We start from the raw sequence: 18,422 nt of genomic DNA, 5'->3' as shown, positions 1-18,422 counted from the left end.
CAGAGTATATCAGGAGATGAGTGATGTGTCAGTGAGGACAGGGCTGCATGTTACAGGGGCAGTGACATGATGTGAGGAGGGGAATGGAGGCAGCAGGAAGCCACAGACTGAGAGCTATATAGTGGGAGGAGCAGGGTCCCCAGCAGCACAGAGTATATCAGGAGATGAGTGATGTGTGAGTGAGGACAGGGCTGCATGTGACAGGGGCAGTGACATGATGTGAGGAGGGGAATGGAGGCAGCAGGAAGCCACAGACTGAGAGTTATATAGTGGGAGGAGCAGGGTCCCCAGCAGCACAGAGTATATCAGGAGATGGGTGATGTGTCAGTGAGGACAGGGCTGCATGTGACAAGAGCAATGACATGATGTGAGGAGAGGAATGGGGACAGCAGGGAGCCACAGACTGAGTTATATAGTGGGAGGAGCAGGTCACCCAGCAGCACAGAGTATATCAGGAGATGAGTGATGTGTCAGTGAGGACAGGGCTGCATGTGACAGGGGCAGTGACATGATGTGAGGGGGGGAATGGAGGCAGCAGGAAGCCACAGACTGAGAGTTATATAGTAGGAGGAGCAGGGTCCCCAGCAGCACAGAGTATATCAGGAGATGAGTGATGTGTCAGTGAGGACAGGGCTGCATGTGACAGGGGCAGTGACATGATGTGAGGAGGGGAATGGAGGCAGCAGGAAGCCACAGACTGAGAGTTATATAGTGGGAGGAGCAGGGTCCCCAGCAGCACAGAGTATATCAGGAGATGAGTGATGTGTGAGTGAGGACAGGGCTGCATGTGACAGGGGCAGTGACATGATGTGAGGAGGGGAATGGAGGCAGCAAGAAGCCACAGACTGAGAGTTATATAGTGGGAGGAGCAGGGTCCCCCCAGCAGCACAGAGTATATCAGGAGATGAGTGATGTGTCAGTGAGGACAGGGCTGCATGTGACAGGGGCAGTGACATGATGTGAGATGGGGAATGGGGGCAACAGGAAGCCACAGACTGAGAGTTATATAGTGGGAGGAGCAGGGTCCCCAGCAGCACAGAGTATATCAGGAGATGAGGGATGTGTCAGTGAGGACAGGGCTGCATGTGACAGGGGCAGTGACATGATGTGAGGAGGGGAATGGGGACAGCAGGGAGCCACAGACTGAGTTATATAGTGGGAGGAGCAGGTCACCAAGCAGCACAGAGTATATCAGGAGATGAGTGATGTGTCAGTGAGGACAGGGCTGCATGTGACAGGGGCAGTGACATGATGTGAGATGGGGAATGGGGGCAACAGGAAGCCACAGACTGAGAGTTATATAGTGGGAGGAGCAGGGTCCCCAGCAGCACAGAGTATATCAGGAGATGGGTGGTGTGTCAGTGAGGACAGGGCTGCATGTGACAGGGGCAGTGACATGATGTGAGGAGGGGAATGGAGGCAGCAGGAAGCCACAGACTGAGAGTTATATAGTGGGAGGAGCAGGGTCCCCAGCAGCACAGAGTATATCAGGGAATGAGTGATGTGTCAGTGAGGACAGGGCTGCATGTGACAGGGGCAGTGACATGATGTGAGGAGGGAAATGGGGGCAGCAGGAAGCCACATACTGAGAGTTATATAGTGGGAGGAGCAGGGTCCCCAGCAGCACAGAGTATATCAGGAGATGAGAGATGTGTCAGTGAGGACAGGGCTGCATGTGACAGGGGCAGTGACATGATGTGAGGAGGGAAATGGGGGCAGCAGGAAGCCACAGACTGAGAGTTATATAGTGGGAGGAGCAGGGTCCCCAGCAGCACAGAGTATATCAGGAGATGGGTGGTGTGTCAGTGAGGACAGGGCTGCATGTGACAGGGGCAGTGACATGATGTGAGGAGGGCAATGGAGGCAGCAGGAAGCCACAGACTGAGAGTTATATAGTGGGAGGAGCAGGGTCCCCAGCAGCACAGAGTATATCAGGAGATGAGTGATGTGTCAGTGAGGACAGGGCTGCATGTGACAGGGGCAGTGACATGATGTGAGGAGGGGAATGGAGGCAGCAGGAAGCCACAGACTGAGAGTTATATAGTGGGAGGAGCAGGGTCCCCAGCAGCACAGAGTATATCAGGAGATGAGTGATGTGTGAGTGAGGACAGGGCTGCATGTGACAGGGGCAGTGACATGATGTGAGGAGGGGAATGGAGGCAGCAGGAAGCCACAGACTGAGAGTTATATAGTGGGAGGAGCAGGGTCCCCAGCAGCACAGAGTATATCAGGAGATGGGTGATGTGTCAGTGAGGACAGGGCTGCATGTGACAAGAGCAATGACATGATGTGAGGAGAGGAATGGGGACAGCAGGGAGCCACAGACTGAGTTATATAGTGGGAGGAGCAGGTCACCCAGCAGCACAGAGTATATCAGGAGATGAGTGATGTGTCAGTGAGGACAGGGCTGCATGTGACAGGGGCAGTGACATGATGTGAGGGGGGGAATGGAGGCAGCAGGAAGCCACAGACTGAGAGTTATATAGTAGGAGGAGCAGGGTCCCCAGCAGCACAGAGTATATCAGGAGATGAGTGATGTGTCAGTGAGGACAGGGCTGCATGTGACAGGGGCAGTGACATGATGTGAGGAGGGGAATGGAGGCAGCAGGAAGCCACAGACTGAGAGTTATATAGTGGGAGGAGCAGGGTCCCCAGCAGCACAGAGTATATCAGGAGATGAGTGATGTGTGAGTGAGGACAGGGCTGCATGTGACAGGGGCAGAGACATGATGTGAGGAGGGGAATGGAGGCAGCAGGAAGCCACAGACTGAGAGTTATATAGTGGGAGGAGCAGGGTCCCCCCCAGCAGCACAGAGTATATCAGGAGATGAGTGATGTGTCAGTGAGGACAGGGCTGCATGTGACAGGGGCAGTGACATGATGTGAGATGGGGAATGGGGGCAACAGGAAGCCACAGACTGAGAGTTATATAGTGGGAGGAGCAGGGTCCCCAGCAGCACAGAGTATATCAGGAGATGAGGGATGTGTCAGTGAGGACAGGGCTGCATGTGACAGGGGCAGTGACATGATGTGAGGAGGGGAATGGGGACAGCAGGGAGCCACAGACTGAGTTATATAGTGGGAGGAGCAGGTCACCCAGCAGCACAGAGTATATCAGGAGATGAGTGATGTGTCAGTGAGGACAGGGCTGCATGTGACAGGGGCAGTGACATGATGTGAGATGGGGAATGGGGGCAACAGGAAGCCACAGACTGAGAGTTATATAGTGGGAGGAGCAGGGTCCCCAGCAGCACAGAGTATATCAGGAGATGGGTGGTGTGTCAGTGAGGACAGGGCTGCATGTGACAGGGGCAGTGACATTATGTGAGGAGGGGAATGGAGGCAGCAGGAAGCCACATACTGAGAGTTATATAGTGGGAGGAGCAGGGTCCCCAGCAGCACAGAGTATATCAGGAGATGAGAGATGTGTCAGTGAGGACAGGGCTGCATGTGACAGGGGCAGTGACATGATGTGAGGAGGGAAATGGGGGCAGCAGGAAGCCACAGACTGAGAGTTATATAGTGGGAGGAGCAGGGTCCCCAGCAGCACAGAGTATATCAGGAGATGAGTGATGTGTTAGTGAGGACAGGGCTGCATGTGACAGGGGCAGTGACATGATGTGAGGAGGAGAATGGAGGCAGCAGGAAGCCACAGGCTGAGAGTTATATAGTGGGAGGAGCAGGGTCCCCAGCAGCACAGAGTATATCAGGAGATGAGTGTTGTGTCAGTGAGGACAAGGCTGCGTGTGTCAGGGGCAGTGACATGATGTGAGGAGGGGAATGGAGGCAGCAGGAAGCCACAGACTGAGATTTATATAGTGGGAGAAGCAGGGTCCCCAGCAGCACAGAGTATATCAGGAGATGAGTGATGTGTCAGTGAGGACAGGGCTGCATGTGACAGGGGCAGTGACATGATGTGAGGAGGGGAATGGGGGCAGCAGGAAGCCACAGACTGAGAGTTATATAGTGGGAGGAGCAGGGTCCCCAGCAGCACAGAGTATATCAGGAGATGAGTGATGTGTTAGTGAGGACAGGGCTGCATGTGACAGGGGCAGTGACATGATGTGAGGAGGAGAATGGAGGCAGCAGGAAGCCACAGGCTGAGAGTTATATAGTGGGAGGAGCAGGGTCCCCAGCAGCACAGAGTATATCAGGAGATGAGTGATGTGTCAGTGAGGACAAGGCTGCGTGTGTCAGGGGCAGTGACATGATGTGAGGAGGGCAATGGGGGCAGCAGGAAGCCACAGACTGAGAGTTATATAGTGGGAGAAGCAGGGTCCCCAGCAGCACAGAGTATTTCAGGAGATGAGTGATGTGTCAGTGAGGACAGGGCTGCGTGTGACAGGGGCAGTGACATGATTTGAGGAGGGGAATGGAGGCAGCAGGAAGCCACAGGCTGAGAGTTATATAGTGGGAGAAGCAGGGTCCCCAGCAGCACAGAGTATATCAGGAGATGAGGGATGTGTCAGTGAGGACAGGGCTGCATATGACAGGGGCAGTGACATGATGTGAGGAGGGGAATGGAGGCAGCAGGGAGCCACAGACTGAGAGTTATATAGTGGGAGGAGCAGGGTCCCCAGCAGCACAGAGTATATCAGGAGATGAGTGATGTGTCAGTGAGGACAGGGCTGCATATGACAGGGGCAGTGACATGATGTGAGGAGGGGAATGGAGGCAGCAGGGAGCCACAGACTGAGAGTTATATAGTGGGGGAGCAGGGTCACCAGCAGCACAGAGTATATTGGGTGATAATTGACGTGTCAGTGAGACATACTTGCCTACCCTCCTGTAAACTGGAGCAGTATAACAATTATTTGGGTAATCCCCTGCATCCCTGGATGAGCAGGTGACTCTCCTGCATCTCACCCGCTTAATGGCCAATAGGGATTAAATCAGTGGCTGTTTTAAGAGACGGGATTAAAAGAGACGAATCCCGTCATGTAGCCCCACCCACTACCTGAGGACCCATGAATCGGGGACATTATCTCATATAAAAGGATTAAGGAATGGTCAGAGCTATTTGCACTGACTGCAAAATCCTTCAGACGATTCAGGAATTGATTATTGATCTGGGAATTGATGCTGGTTAGCAATTCGCAATTCAGTCACATTTTTTTACACAGGGCGGGTTTTCTTTCTGTGTGGGCAGGTGGCTATCAAATCACACATGTTACATACAATAGGGTACACATAATAGGGTGCATTTTATTTAGAACACGCCAGAAATCACCGAAGTTGTGTTTTTCAAGTAACGGGAGTTTGCGGTTTTTTTTTAGTAAAATTTCAAATAAAACATTGCGGGTCCCCCATCCCCCTCCCCCCCCCCCCCCCTACTCCCCTACTCCCCCGAGCATAACCAGGTAGTGGGTGTCCGGTTTATTTTATTTATTTTTTATCTATTTATTAACAGTTCCTTATATAGCGCAGCATATTCCACTTCGCTTTACAAAAGGAGACAGCGATACAACAAAATGGGTATTTACAGACAGTCAAAATGTAGAAGGGCCCTGCTGGCAAGCTTACAATCTATAGGGAAATAGGCATTGATACATAAGGATAGATACTGTATTCTTTATTGCATCGATTCCACCAGAATGCAAGGTTCTATGATGCCCCTTTCAGACCGCACTTTTAAAACGGTAAATTGCCGTTTTTTTACCGTTTTAAAACGGTAATGTGTGCGGTCTGAAAGGTCCAGTCCCACTTAACCGGTTAGAAAATGCCGTTTTTTCTAACCGGTTAAAATGCAGGGTCCTACCCGTTTCTGAACCGGTATTTTAGCGCAAAAATCGGCTCAGAAACGGTATTTAGGACCCAGCCAATGAGCTGGGTCCTAAATTCAGCACAGTGAATACTTAATGAGCGCTCATTAAGTATTCACAGCACTGGAGCCCCCCCCGCGCGTGTCGACACCCCCCGCGCGCGTGTCGACGCCCCCCCCCGCTCGTGTCGACGGCCCCCCCGCGTGTCGACCCCCCCGCGCGTGTCGGCGCCCCCCCCGTGTCGACTTACCCCGTGCCGGTATCTCCGTTGTGGTTCCCGGCACTGCAGCTCAGTATGCTCGGAAAGCACTTATGAAAAAAGTGTCTTTCAGAAAATGGCTGCCCCCCATACGGAAGACAGTTTTTTTAAACTGGGTTTCCTATGGGGCAGCCATTTTCTGGAAGACACTTTTTTCATAAGTGCTTTCCGAGCATACTGAGCTGCAGTCCACAACGAAGGTACCGGCACGGGGTAAGTCGACACGGGGGGGGGGGCGCCGACACGCGGGGTGGGGGGGGGGGGCGTCGACACGCGCGGGGGGCGTCGACATGCGCGGGGGGCGTCGACATGCGCGGGGGGGCGTCGACATGCTCTCGGTCGACACGCGAGGGGGGGGGGGGGAGCTGCACGGAGGGGAGGGCTGAAGGCTGCACTGGCTTTGACCCTGTATTTGGAAAGTTTCCAAAAACGGGTCTGCCAGTGTCAAAAAATCGGCACTTAAACGGTAATATACCGTTTAAGTGCTGCGGTGTGAAAGGGGTTTTATCTGGCAGACCCGTTTTTGGAAACGTTTCCAAATACAGGGTCAAAGCCAGTTATGCGGTCTGAAAGCAGCATGACTGGTTCTGGAATTTGATAAGCTGCCTGAAGAGATGAGTTTTCAGGGAACGCTTATAGGTTTGGAGACTGGAGGAGAGTCTTATTGTGCTTGGGAGGGCATTCCACAGAGTGGGTGCAGCCCGAAGAAAGTCCTGCAGTCGTGAATGGGAGCGAGTAATGAGTGTGGATGAGAGACGCAGATCTTGGGAGGAGCGTAGAGGTCGGGTTGGATGATATTTTGAGATGAGATAAGATATATATGTTGGTGTAGTTTGGTTTATGGCTTTGTGTGTAAGTAAAATAATTTTGTATTGAATCCGGTAGAATACAGGTAACCAATGAAGTGACTGACAGAGTAGCTTTGCAGACGATGAACGTCTGGCTAGGAAGATTAGTCTCACAGCTGCATTCATAATGGACTGTAGTGGTGAGAGTCTGTATTGGAGAAGGCCAATAAGGAGACCATTGCAGTAATCAATGTGTGAGAGTTTTTGCAGCGGGTTGATAGATACTGTATGTGTAAAGAAAATACAATAAATAAAATGACATTGGGTTCGGTTGTGGAACAACAAGTCCCAGCAAGTCTCCCCCACATGCAGCTCCTCCCCCGAGACATCACTAGGAGTCCCTCAGCCAATCAGGGCTAAGCTCCAGGTGAGCTCCACACCTGATTGGCTGCTGCTGTCTCCATAGACTTTCATTTTATGAGTAAACATGGCAGTCTATAAGCAGTTCTCACCATAGGAACCCATGTTGTGGGTCACGGCAAAACATGAGATTTTTACCGCAAATCGCACTGAATTACATGGCCATCCCCATGACCGCCCCCCCCCCCCCCCCCCCTAATGCACATGCATTTATTAGCATATACACATGCGCAGCACCAAAATATCAGTCGTTACTGAATCAGGCCCTTAAGCTGCTGCCATTCAATCAATGAGTCAGATGTAAATTGAGGTTTATTCGTCTGAGATTTCTCTGGTAAGAATGTGAATCAGTGGGAGCCAGAGAATCATTCATTACTGGAAGGAATGAGACCTATCTGCTCCAATCACCCCCTAAGGATGTCATTGATCTGTACGCGCCAGTGATATATCGGTTACTTGCGCCTATTGTTTGTCCTTAAGATTATCTTATCTTTCCAAACTTTCTATTGCGCAGACAGCCGTTCTCCTTCACCACCTTCCCGGGGTAACAATCCACCAAGAAGCCGCTATTGGGAATATAATCGCAGGTTTTGTGCGCCATCATTGATATGGAAATGGTTTATATAGAGAGACGATTATTGTCTGGCCGATCGCATCCCGGCTATCTGACGCGTTAATCTGATAGGGGAGGTTTATCATGCGCCGTCTTGGGTGTCTGTAACTGAGAAATGCTCTCTCTCCAATTGTCTGGCTCGTAATGAACCGGTGTCCTCTTTATGCAGCTAAGAAACGTTTGCAGTCGAGTCCCAATAAAATGACCTTGAGGGAAAAAAACAATAATTCTGGATTTATTCCGAGACTTTTGCCAAATCGCTGTCAAGGAGGAAACCTCCCAACAGGCAGAACAGTACATTGGGCTTATTGGCTCATTCACAGCAATGACCTGGATAGGGCACAATGGGGCAGGGGAAGGGATAAATTGGACGGTGATAATACACCAGCCAGCCAGCTCCTAACTGTCACATAACAGACTGGGGGGCAGATGTAATAAGCCTCGCAAAGTAATAAAGTGCCTGGTGACAATGTACAGCCAAGCAGCCCTTAACTGCCATTTTGCAAACACAGCCTATAGCATGACAGTTAGGAGCTGATTGGCTGCTGCATTATCACCTTCCGTTTTATCGCTTCAGGCTTAATACACCTGCATCTTGGTTAGAAAAATGACAGTTAGTAGCAGATTGGATGCTGCATATTATCTTGTTTCTACCGCCTCTATGCTGATGACAAATCTACCCCTGCCACCCTCCTCTTCCACATGTCCGGCTGTCTCCCTGCCAACTCCTCATGGGTGTCCCATTATTACCCAAAACTCCCCATGTACAAAATATTGGTCACATACTGTATAGCTACAACATCACCTGGAAAACCACAGAAGCTGTTTGGCTGGTACAGAATCCAGTGTCTCTCTCTCTCTCTCTCTCTCTCTCTCTCTCTCTCTCCAAGCTTCGATACATCTCCCCCTGAAAGAGAAATAAAGATTATTGTATACTGTATCCAGCATCGGGAAACGGTCATCTGTCAGACCACACTTAGGTCGACAGTCATTAGGTCGACCCCGGAAGGTCGACTGTCCCCAAGGTCGACAGGGTTAAAGGTCAACATGGGCCAAGGTCGACAACACTTAAGGTCGACATGGGCCAAGGTTGACATGGGTTTAGGTTGACAGTCATTAGGTCGACATGAGTTTTTCACAGTTTTTTGAGCAGACATGTGCCGACAGGTGGTACTTCATGCCCTACCATCATCTAGGGTGTGGTGGGAGAATTAAATAGTGTGCCCGAATCATTGCGAGCGATGCGAGGGGCTGCGGTTCAACTCCAACTGTGTCCATGTCGACTGTGTTGACATTCGGGTCAAAAAACAGTGAAAAACTCATGTCGAACTAATGACTGTCAACCTTAACCCATGTCGACCTTGGACCATGTCAACCTTAAGTCATGTCGACCTTTAACCCTGTCGACCTTGGGGCCAGTCGACCTTCCAGGGTCGACCTAATGACTGTAGACCTAAGTCTGGTCTGACAGATGTACCGATTCCCCAGCAACAACCAGGAACCCTGACCCAGGGCTATTTTTCTGCAGGCTCCAGCAGGAACTGAGGCCCTTATTCTAGTTCACTCTTTCTGACAAAATATTTCTTAGATGGACAAAACCATGTGCACTGCAGGTGGGGCAGGTGTTACTTGTGCAGAGAGAATTGGGTGGGGTTTTACACCTGCCTCACCTGCAGTGCACAAGGTTTTGTCCATCTAAAGGTGCGTACACACGGGGAAGAGATATATTGCTAGCAATATATTGCTCAGTGTCTCCTTTTCATCAGTGACCAGAGATGGTCGCTGATGAAAAGGATCCTCTGCTGGGGGAGCAGCAGAGGTAATTAGCTGGTCGCAGGAGCAAGCTCCTGCGACCAGCGATTACAATGGGGCAGAAAACGGGAGCGCGCACACGGCGATTTATCGCTGGTGCGCACTCCAATCACTGGTGATATGGTCGCCTGCGACCATATTCCCAGCGATTATAGCCCCTATCGCCCCCATGTGTACACAGCATTAGAAATATTTTGTCAGAAAGAGTGAACTAGAATAAGGGCCACAGTTCCTGCTGGAGCCTGCACAAAAATAGCCCTGCCCTGACCCATATTATAGCATTCACCTTTGCTATAGACTAGAGTCATATTGTGCTACAGAATGAGCGGCTGCATCACCAGAAGGTGGATGAATGAGATAATTATGTATCGTTCCCTCTAGATGAGAGACACTGGGAGAGACCTGGGACAGAGGAGAAGGAAGAGCCTGCAGCTAATGGAGTCCCCCAGCTGGACGCACAGTGTGACGAGGTGACTTCTTGTGTTCTGCTATTGTCTGCAAACCTCACATAGAATCATAAAGTAATGGAAAGCTGTGAACTTTGTATAATGTTTCCATAGCTCACTGGGTAAATGTGACGGTGACTTGTGGTGAACTTGTACCTTGGACTTAATTCAGCCTAGCAAACAGGTCAGCGATGTCTGCCGCCTTGACGGACCCCCCATCCCCTCGCTAGCATGTAAGGGGATTTGTACGAGAACACACCCCCTGGGAGGCCAATTACATAAATCACATGTAACAAATGGCACATCAAGTGCCAAATCGAATGGAAGCCCTCCCGGGGATCTGACGGGTGGGGGGGGGTGGAATGGAAATCAGGTCCGACCTGTGCCTCAGACAAGTCGGACCAGTGTATGGGGGTCTTCAGTTACACCAGAGAGGGAAGGAAGGTTACATTGTTTTCACATAGGCTTCCCTTACAGCATACCTCCCAACTGTCCTGATTTTCATGGGACCGTCCCACTATTTTAGGACCATCCCTTTGTTTGGGACCATCCCGCCCAGGATCGGCAGTGTCCCACGGTGGGCGCAGCAGTTGGGGGTCCCCCCTTGCTACCCAATGCTCTGCTTAGCTGCTCTGCTCAAGGCTGGATAGCCACTGATTGGCTGAGAGAACCCTCTCATCCAATTATTGGCTGCCCAGTCTTTTGAATAGGATTTTTTAATTATGCTCATGTGATACATGTGATAAACCGCATCCACATGTAACGAAACGGCACGACAAGTTCCAAATCTTAGTGAACTCTCTCAGGGAGCTTCTGGGGGAGCTCAGGTGAAATCGGCTTAAGTCAAGTCGACCTAATGTCCTTTATGGGCCTTTAGATTTGGGTTGGGTGTTATATTGTTTCTGTGCAGGGTAAATAATGGCTGCTTTATTCTTACACTGAAATTTAGATTTCAGTTTGAACACACTCCACCCAAATCCAACTCTCTCTGCCCATGTTACATCTGCCCCCCTGCAGTGCAGCATGGTTTTGCCCATTTTGAGAACAAATTTAATTTGTCCTGCGATCAGGTCTGAATTAGGCCTTAGGACTCGGAGGGAAGTGTTAATGTGGAAGCAGGATAATAATTTATCTCTGGTCTAATTACAGCTTGAATTCCAGCTGCTGGAGAAGATTAATTCAGGTGGCTTCTATGAGCTAAAGCGTCTGTTTGTGTTCCACGACCCAGAAGGCAGGGGGAGAGTGAGGAGGTATTTATAGCCTATGTATGGTCACGGGCCTCGCCACCTGGCGATATGTGCTGACGCTGCATTATAACAACATACTGTGCATTAATGCAATATTCATCCACTAGACTTCCCAGCAAATGGATGTGTGTCCTTTATAATAAGGGCGCTGGCTGATGTCCTGTAGGTATTTGGGCAACCAGAGGCGCTGACAGGTCAGCCAGGCCCCAATAAAATGGCCACCAGGTGGGGGCGTGGCCTCTGGAAGGGGATGCAGCAGCCTGTCATCGCTCTACCCATTGCCAAGCTCCCTTTAAACTGGGGAGAGGGAATGGGCCCCTTTTCAGGCCAGGTAAAAAGTACCCCCCCCCCCCTCGACACTTATGTGGGCAACTACTCTACTTTACCTCTCTCCAAGGCTCAATACATCAGACCCTGTCCCTGAAAGTTCATCCAAACGGTTTTAACAACATCTATTTCTCTTTTTAAGAGGTGAATTACTGGTCATCCTGAGCACCTTCCTGGGCAAGTTCATTAACAAGCACCTATTCCAGCATCTTCTGCACAGGTAAGCTGTCCCTGTGTGTATATATATATATATATATATATATATATATATATATATATATATATATATATATATATAGTTTATGTCATAGGTCATCTTGGCGACAAACCGGATGACTTCACATAAATGTGGTTAATAAGTCACATGTCACAGCCACGCCCCCAGTGACATCACTATACGTGGTTACTTTATTTTCTCAACATGTCATCTATTCTATTTGCGCCCAGGTTACAGCTGGAGGAGAAGCCAATCATTACATTTGATGCATTATACCAGCATTTCAGGCCTGTGGAAAATAAAACGCCACCCGACTGGCTGGATCCTATGAAGAGAAAACAGAAGGTGGCTCTGAAGTCGGCGCGTGAGGTTCACCTAGAACTGAAGGAAATGGCTAATAACAGGTGATGTAAGGCTCGGAGCAGGGACATAGGGGGTTATTCTAATTTCTTCACACGGGGGACCGATGTTTTGCATCTGCGCATGTGCAGACACAGGGTGTGAACGGGCGTGGCAAAGCACATGTTCGCCATCCTGTTCGCACCTAGCAGTGCGTGGCGGGAGTGCACTACCCTGTGACAACTTCTTTTTTGATACAATGTAACATGTCACCTCCTATACTGTATATGGTAACATTTGCTGCAGACAGAGGTACAGGGTTCTGAGTACAGTGCAACACAACTTCTCTATAGATTATAAAAATAAAAAATAAGAAAAGAAACTACTTAAATAATGTTACACACAATAATATAAATAATTGATACTATCATTTATTGGCTGGTTAAGAGTCGCACACAATGCCAATATATAGATATCAGTTTGAAATACAAACCTCGGTTCTTGTTTCCTAGCACGGCCACACCGATTTTGATTGGGTCGGAAAAATCGCGTCGATCGCATCGGGTGCGACCAAATCGCATGCGATGCGACCGACGCGATTGACCCGATTTTTACATTGATTCCAATGTGAAATGGTTCCTGGGACCCTATTTCACATTGGATTCAATGTATAAATGTCCCCAGACCCCAATTTTAACCCCCCTGATGGTTCAAATGCCCACATTGTGTTCGCCACCCCATTATTGACGCCAACCCGAAGCGTGGCGAGCGTAGCGAGCCCGCGAGGGGCGGCGGTACGTGTCCTCCAACCTTTTCATACCCTTTCTATCCACGTCGGCGTGGAGTTGAGAATATAAAGTGTGGCGAGTGCAGCGAGCCACCGAGCCCGAAGCGTGGCGAGGGGACGCGCATAACTTCACAGGTATACGCGTCCGCTCGCCACGCTTCGGGCTCGGTGGCTTGCTGCGCTCGCCACACTTTATATTCTCAACTCCACGCCGACGTGGATAGTAGGGGTATGAAAAGGTCGGAGGACGCGTACCGCCACGCTCGCCACGCTTCGGGTTGGCGTCAATAGTGGGGTAGCGAACACAATGGGGGGCATTATTTAATAACCATGAGGGGGGCTTATACAATGAGAAATGGGCCATATTGGCCCATTTCCCATTGTTTCCAATGTGAAATCGCGTCCATCGCATCTTGTGCCATTATAATGGCACACGACGGACGCGATGAACGCGATTAGAACTTATATTTTAACATTGAAGCCTATGGCAAAATCGCGTTGATCGCGTCGGTGGCGTCGCGTGCCATTTTAATGCACGCAACCGACGCGATCAACGCGATTTTGCCTTTGCCGGCAAAATGGACCTGATTTCGCGTTGGTCATGTACCTTAAGTTAAGGTACACGACAGTGTTCCCTCTAAGCTGTGCGCGTGTGCGCGCGCACACAACTCGCCGAGACCGCGCACAGACATTACAACTGAGCGCACAAAGGTTAAAATCTTGTTTTAGTGTGCCACGAGTTTAATAAGGTTGAAAATCACTGCTATAGTCTATATGTGTGGTGTGTGAAGTCTGTAAACATTCAAATTGCTTTATTAACTCAACAGAACTCGAAACCTAGGCCTGTATACATTATGTGACGCACAAAAATGTACATTTTCTTCCAAAGTTGCACAGCCAATATCATAGGCGTGCGCAGCCCATTTTCTTAGGGGGTGCACCATCACCTCAGGCCGCAGAGTCTGCCACTCCAGCACTTACAGCAGGCAGACACAGCAGGAACCCTGATGACGGCTGGGCTCTGCTGTTCTCCCTTCCCGGCTCCCGTGCCCCTCTGCTACTGCGGGCACCTGGGGTTGGAGGGGTGCTCTACAGATGGTGCTGACTCCCCAATACTGCTGGGCTCTGCTATCTCCCTCTGCTGCTGCGGGCACCTGGGGTTGGGGGATGCTGCACCGATAGAGCTGCTGGGTGGCCCTGTGCTGACCCTCAATTGTAAAGGGGCGCGGGTGTTGGTATTACCCGTGTCTGCCCCTCTGCTGCTGCCACTGCCGTCCTCCTCCCTTGCTTACCGGCTCTCTTCACCCGGCAGGTCGGCGGGGGTCAGCGTCGCACGCTGTCCCTTCTCCTCACTCCGGCTGTGATGTCACTCCCGCGCTGCTCTCCTCGGCAGGTCGGCGGGGGTCAGCGTCGCACGCTGTCTCTTCTCCTCACTCCGGCTGTGACGTCACTCCCGCGCTGTTCTCCTTGGCTCCCGGCGTCTGTGAGTCCCCGCGTCACCGCTTTCACCTGCTGTCCCGCCGCTGGCTCACTTCACTGCGGCACCGCTCAGCAGCTCCGCACACGCTGCTCTCCTGACCCCTCGCTCCACGTGAGTTCCCTTCCTCTCCTTCCTGCCTACCCTCCTCCCCTCTCCTGTATCCTCCGCCTATCCCAGGCCATGCAGGCCTGTCAGTCACTGGCTGGGGAGACGTGCTGGGGGCCGTGTTAACCCCTGAAGTGCTGGGGCTTACATCTATACAGCTGACCGCCGCACAGATAAAAAAAAAACCTGTGTGTGTCTGGATCCTTGCGCATCTGACAGGCTGCAGCTGCCGGCCATTAGGAGGTGCCTGTGCACCCCTGTCACCCCCCGTGCGCACGCCTATGGCCAATATCTTTTTCTGCACAAAGCCTTCGTAAAATTAGAGGGAACATTGGTACACGACCACTAGCGATTGTGGCCGTGGTAGGAAACAAGTACCCAAACCTCACCCAAATCGAACTCTCTCTGCGCATGTTACATCTGCCCCACCTGCAGTGCACATGGTATTCTCCATTAGAAAACCAAATGTGGTTTGTGAGCCAACCTGAATCACCACCAGTGTTTCATGGTAGGAGAGCTGCACCAATAGGCAGCTTTCCCAGTGCAGCCGGACAGATACTTGTAGGGTTTTGTCAAGCACGATCTCCAACATGATTACCAACGGCCATGGTTCTGGTCACCAGACCTCTAATTCTGTGAAGATATATTCTATTTATTTTCACCAAATGTGCCATAACCGTCTAGAGCAGGGGTAGCCAACTCCAGTCCTGGAGAGCTACCAACAGTGCACGTTTTCCAGGTCTCCTCACAGAATCACAAGTGATGTAATTAGCTCCACCTGTGGATCTTTTAAAATGTGTCAGTCAGTAATGAGTGCACCTGCTGGGTGGGCTGGAAAACATGAACTGTTGGTAGCTCTCGAGGACTGGAGTTGGCTACCACTGGCCTAGGGTTACCTATGGGGCTTTCTCTGAAAGATAGTTAGTGAATGACTGGGGGTTATGGTCTCATGAGAATCTGTTTTAGGTACTATGAACTTTTGAAGCTGTTCCGGAAGGACTGTGTGAATGCATCAGAATTTCGGAGCGCCCTGTCTAAGCTGGGTGTAAGAATGGCGGAAGAAGAGTTTAAAAAGCTGTGGCACAGGTAAGACCTATGGAGCCTATAGATTGTTAGCTCTTAGGGTCCAGAACTTGTTCTCAGCCTCTGCTGTATTGTACATCCCTGTGTGGTTAATGTCTATTACAGGTACGTGAGAGAAGACGCCAGTAATCTAGGCATGGACAGCCTGCAGCATCAGCTGGGGACCAAACCCTTGCAGGGCTTGGAGGAGGAGCGGAGTCTGCTGTTATCTGCTCTGCGGAAAGTCTCCGGGAGCCAGGAGCCGCAGCAGCAGATAAGTAGGAGCTGCCAGTCTGCCTGGAACTCACTGTTTTGGGGCTGATTTATTATTTTTCTACTTTACATCCTCTTTTGTGCCCCACGGCCTTCTGTTTTGCCCCCCGTTGGTCGCGTGCACAGCCATCCGCTCCCCGGCTGCTCCCTCCTCCTCTCTCCGAATGGAGCTTGTGTTGTTGCGGGATACAGGGCAGGCGGCTTCCTGCGTGCACTGCGACAGGGGATTCTGTTTGCCAGTAGCCGGTAGGTGTAGCGGGAGGATGCTGCCTCCTCCTGGGTGTGTGTCACTGAGGATCTGTGTGCGGGGGCAAAACTTTTTTTAAACTAAATTTTTCACGAATATGACATGGCCACGCCTCCCGTTATTAGGCCACACCCATAAAATGTTCCCAGGGCCCAGTCAGCCTCCCAGCAGCACTGCTTGCAGTGTAAGTGGATGTGCAGCCCAGCTGTGATGTCTCCACTCACCACATTTACATAGTGCATGCTGATTGGTTGATTATGGTAAACTCATTGTGCCCGGCCCCCATATGGGATAGGACGATGGTAAATATATGTAAATCTTCCGAAAGGACTGCGCTACATTATAGTGAGGAGTACTGCACAAACATGTGTCCAGCGGTTTTAGAGATTATGGCGTCCTGACAGACAGACAGACAGACAGACAGACAGACAGACAGAGGGGGCTTAATGCTCTATACTATCTAAGGATGATTATTATTATTACTGCTCTAGGTGACACATTGATGGACGTACCCACCCTCCAATCTTTATATTTCCATTATTAGGTTAATGTGCATTATTAGGTCTTCCATGTGGACAGTTATTATGATACAGTGGAAATATGTTGTAGCTACTGGGAAGTTTAAAATAGATACAGGGATAGTAGTTACCACCCCACGGGATACGGTCATTAGGTCTACAACAACTAGGTCAACAAGCATTGGGTCGACACCACTAGTTCGACAGGAAACAAGGTCGACATGGGTCAAGGTCGACATGTGTCTAGGTCGACATGGGTCTAGGTCGACATGGGTCTAGGTCGACAGGTCATTAGGCCGGCACAAGCATTAGGTTGACGTGGGCAAGGTCGACAGTAAAAAGGTCGACATGGGGTTTTTCACATTTTTTTGAGCCGACATGTGCCGACAGGCGGTATTTCAAGCCCTACCATCCACTAGGGCGTGGTGGGAGAATATAATAGTGTGCCCAGTGTAGCGAGGCAACGTGCCCGAAGGATGGCGAGCGAAGCGAGGGGATGCGGTGCACGTCAAACTGTGTCCATGTCGACTGTGTCGACATTCGGGTCAAAAAACAGTGAAAATCCCCATGTCCACCTTTTGACTGTTGACCTTGCCCATTTTGACCTTATGCTTGTGTCGACCTAATGTCCTGTCAACCTTGAGCCATGTCGACCTAGACACATGTCATCCTATACCCATGTTGACCTCGCTGCCTATCGACCTAGTGGTGTCAACCCAATGCTTGTCGACCTAGTTGCTGTAGACCTAACAACCCACACCCCACCCCACTACCCCTAGGTGCTCGCCTCACGTGCTTATTGGGAAATTCACCACTGGGTGTGGTCCAATGAAAGGCCCTAAATGTGCATCCAGAAGCAGCAGAATCTCATAGAACATATCTTCCGATTTTGTCTACTATTGCTAAATTTGGGGGTCAATTTTGTTTTTGTTAGATTTTAGTATATTATACATTTGAAATGGGCACATACAGTATAATCATGCAGCTATGTATTGATCTAGGGCAGTCACTAGGGATGAGTATATATACGTATCCATATATGGTAATGTGCAGTGAGTAACTTCCCCATTATTTGTTAAAAAAAGAAGCATTGTTTTAAATGCAATTTTTTTTTTTTTTTGAGAAGAGCCACTTTAATTCCTTTAAAATAATATATACTGTATATATACTTCCAGAATCAACCAACATTCCTGGTTCCAACGCAAGAAGGGAAAGGAAGTTGTCGCTGAGTATAGAGAAGTGGTTGAAGGAGAAGTTCAGAGAGGGGGCTCGAGCCATGATGACCGAGTTCTTGGTACACGACCCACAGCGGACTGGCAGGGTAAGGTTAGGATTGGTACAATCATCACACAGATAAGAGGTTTGATTCATGTAACAGAAATTAGGATAAAAGAGATAGGAAACGTGCTACCATGAGGGCAACGGGCTGGGTCAGAGCCGTAACTACGTGTGGGCGGGTGGTGCGTGGCACAGAGTGCAAGGGCTTTATGGGCGCACCCACGCTTCTGGCTTTAAGGGTGCATGGAACGTCACCCTGCTAGCCAATACTGTGGCAGTAGTGCCCGCACAGCAGCCTGGACTCTGAAGACCGCTGAAGTTTCCAGGTGCCGGTGACCCCAACCCCTGTGATTGATGTCACATGCAGAGGGCTGGGCCAGCACTGGGTGATGCAAGCGCTAGGTACAGCACTAGGCTGGGTATATATATATATATATATATT

General features: G+C 50.3%; 1 protein-coding gene across 5 annotated transcripts in view; it reads left to right on the top strand.

Annotated features, from left to right (window-relative positions):
• Positions 1-18,422, top strand: part of LOC146009439 (EF-hand calcium-binding domain-containing protein 6-like) — a 91,740-nt gene that overhangs the window by 40,875 nt on the left and 32,443 nt on the right. For all 5 annotated transcript variants that reach the window (XM_083149823.1, XM_083149827.1, XM_083149826.1 and 2 more), the window contains exons 2-8: positions 10,036-10,124; positions 11,250-11,350; positions 11,817-11,894; positions 12,122-12,295; positions 15,569-15,688; positions 15,791-15,942; positions 17,878-18,023. In XM_083149823.1, coding sequence (XP_083005949.1) covers positions 10,036-10,124; positions 11,250-11,350; positions 11,817-11,894; positions 12,122-12,295; positions 15,569-15,688; positions 15,791-15,942; positions 17,878-18,023 — 860 coding nt within the window. The remainder of the gene's footprint in view (positions 1-10,035; positions 10,125-11,249; positions 11,351-11,816; positions 11,895-12,121; positions 12,296-15,568; positions 15,689-15,790; positions 15,943-17,877; positions 18,024-18,422) is intronic.

The sequence above is a fragment of the Crinia signifera genome, chromosome 6 (genome assembly GCF_055691185.1).
Source record: "Crinia signifera chromosome 6, ASM5569118v1, whole genome shotgun sequence".
NCBI lineage: Eukaryota > Metazoa > Chordata > Amphibia > Anura > Myobatrachidae > Crinia > Crinia signifera.
Note: the sequence above shows the minus strand (reverse complement) of the source record. Positions and strands in the feature narration are given on the sequence as shown.